This window comes from Peromyscus eremicus, unplaced genomic scaffold (genome assembly GCF_949786415.1).
Source record: "Peromyscus eremicus unplaced genomic scaffold, PerEre_H2_v1 PerEre#2#unplaced_1634, whole genome shotgun sequence".
NCBI lineage: Eukaryota > Metazoa > Chordata > Mammalia > Rodentia > Cricetidae > Peromyscus > Peromyscus eremicus.
Window position 1 is genome coordinate 78,708 of NW_026735869.1, and position 2,540 is coordinate 81,247.

At 42.2% G+C, this 2,540-nt stretch overlaps 1 protein-coding gene across 1 annotated transcript; it reads left to right on the top strand.

Moving 5' to 3' along the window:
• The first annotated feature begins 297 nt into the window (after positions 1-297).
• Positions 298-1,209, top strand: LOC131902064 (olfactory receptor 52L1-like). The gene has a single exon (XM_059253111.1). It carries the CDS (start codon positions 298-300, stop codon positions 1,207-1,209), a length of 912 nt encoding a protein of 303 aa, XP_059109094.1.
• The last annotated feature ends 1,331 nt before the right edge of the window (positions 1,210-2,540 follow it).

Below are 2,540 nucleotides of genomic sequence, written 5' to 3' on the forward strand. Positions count from 1 at the left end.
TCATTGAGCAGAAGAGTTAACATCTCTCTCAAGCAACTGTGCTCAGGGTTTGCTCTTATCTCACATCACAGCTAGACTCAACCCAGTTCAGATGTGTGGAAGGCTCATCTGAAAAACATTTGTATCCAGAAAGGGTTTTCTTCCTTGAATCTAACTTTATTCCCTCGTGTTGCAGCTTAAGTCACCTGTTGCTCTGATGAACATGGTAGCTGGATCTGCACAGTGTCTTAGCATATCAAGAATGCAGAAGTTGTGACTTGGGTGTCTTTTCACTCTTCTTTCTCTGTGCTGTTGATCATGGCCCTCAGCAATTCCAGCTGGAGGCAACCCCAGCCCTCTTTCTTCCTAGTAGGCATTCCAGGCTTGGAGGGAAGTCCTTTACTTCCTTGCTCTATGACTATTATCTTCATCATCTGGACTGACTCCTCGTTGCACCAACCCATATACCTCTCTCTCGCCCTGCTCACTGCTGTTGACCTGGTCCTGGCCTCCTCCACTGCACCCAAAGCCCTCACAGTGCTTCTGGCTTATGCTCATGAGATTGGGTACATTGTCTGCCTGACTCAGATGTTCTTCATTCATGCCTTCTCATCTATGGTGTCAGGCATACTTGTGGCCATGGCTCTGGACCGCTATGTTGCCATCTGCCACCCTCTGCGCCATTCTGCCATCCTGCATCCAGGGATTATAGGGCGCATTGGGATGGTGGTGCTGGTGAGGGGATTGGTCCTCCTCATCCCTTTCCCCATCCTGTTGCAGAATCTTGTCTTCTGCAGAGCCACTGTCATAAGCCATGCCTACTGTGAGCATATGGCTGTGGTAAAACTTGCCTGTTCTGAAACCATAGTGAATCGAGCCTATGGGCTGTCAGTGGCACTGCTGGTAGTTGGGCTAGATGTCCTGGCCATTGGCATTTCCTATGCCCTCATCCTCCAGGCAGTGCTGAAGGTCCCAGGGGGTGAAGCCAGACTCAAGGCCTTCAGTACATGTGGGTCTCATGTTTGTGTCATTCTCATCTTCTACATCCCTGGAATGTTCTCTTTCCTCACTCACCGCTTTGGGCACCATGTTCCCCATCATGTCCATGTTCTGCTGGCCACACTCTATCTCCTTGTGCCACCTGCCCTCAATCCTCTTGTTTATGGGGTGAAGACTCGACAGATCCGCCAGCGAGTGCTCAGGGTGTTCTACACAAAAGCATCAAGCTGAGCTTATTGGCTACAGCTGCTCCTGCCAAGGACTCAGCCAAACGCTTGTGGCTGTCATGGAGTGTATGGACAGAAGCAGTTCTACAGTGAATACTCCTGCTCCTAGTTGTGTATGTGAAGAATACTCCCAGGCACGTGGCTCAACAGTCTATTGAGATGTATCTGGTCAACTGCATTTATAGTTATTTCCCTTTCACCTTTTTATCCTTTCCAACCCCAACAATTCTCCACTTATGACAGAGGGATTGGGGAATAGAAGAAGTACATGGCAGCTCTGGGTATGCCATCTTTCCTGCTTTCAACCAATAACTGATCACATAACATTGTCTGGAATGAGAAAGGTGAGTCTCAGCCTGCTTTACTGTTCAGAGTATCTTCAAGACCTGTAAGTTAATGAAAGAACATGCAGATCAATGGCTTCTATGTGACATATGGTGCTTGAAAGCAGCCAAAATTTTCACAGTGTGAAAAACCACCACTTACTGTAACACAGATGTTATTTATTTATTTAAAACACATGCAAGTGAAGTAGGTACTGTATATAACTTATCCTTGGAATAACAAGATATTTTAAGTAAGAGTTATGTTTTTATATGGTGAATTTCTCTTTTAAGTTGGTTTGTGTTTTAAAATGTTTGCATTTTCACTTAGTATAATGAGATAACAAGACAAATAATTGAATACATCTGTTTTATAAATATTAATTTAATAAAACAAATATCACATGTGCTCTCTCTTCTGTAGTTCTAGCTACAAATCTTCAGGCATGAGAATACATCCTAAAGTAACTGCAGAAACCAGAAAAGTAAATAGGGACCATGAATTTGAAAGGAAACAAGTAGAAATAACATGATTACATTTTAATTTAAAATAAATAATATATTTAACTTAAAAATAAATAAAATATATAATTAAAAAAAATAAAAATTATTAATTTTTTAAACCCTTAGCCTCATAATAAATTACAGGTGTTCCTGATTCTGAGAAGCTCCTGGGATCTAAGGTTGGAATGCCAGGCTTGCAATAATCCTACTTGAATGATTCCTCCTCTTGCCTGTACTCAACAACTAGGTCACTATACACTTCACCATCTCTTTCTCAAATGTTCTTGGTTCTAAGCCGGTACTAGCAGCTCCTAAAGCAGTAGTTCTCAACCTTCCTAATGCCGTGACTCTTTAATACAGTTCCTCTTGTTGTGATGACCCCCCAACCATAAAATTATTTCTTTTGCTACTTCATAACTATAATTTTTGCTACTGTTATGAATTATAGTGTAAACAGCTATTTTTGATAGTCTTAAGTGACCCCTGTAAAAGGGCTGTTTGAACCCCA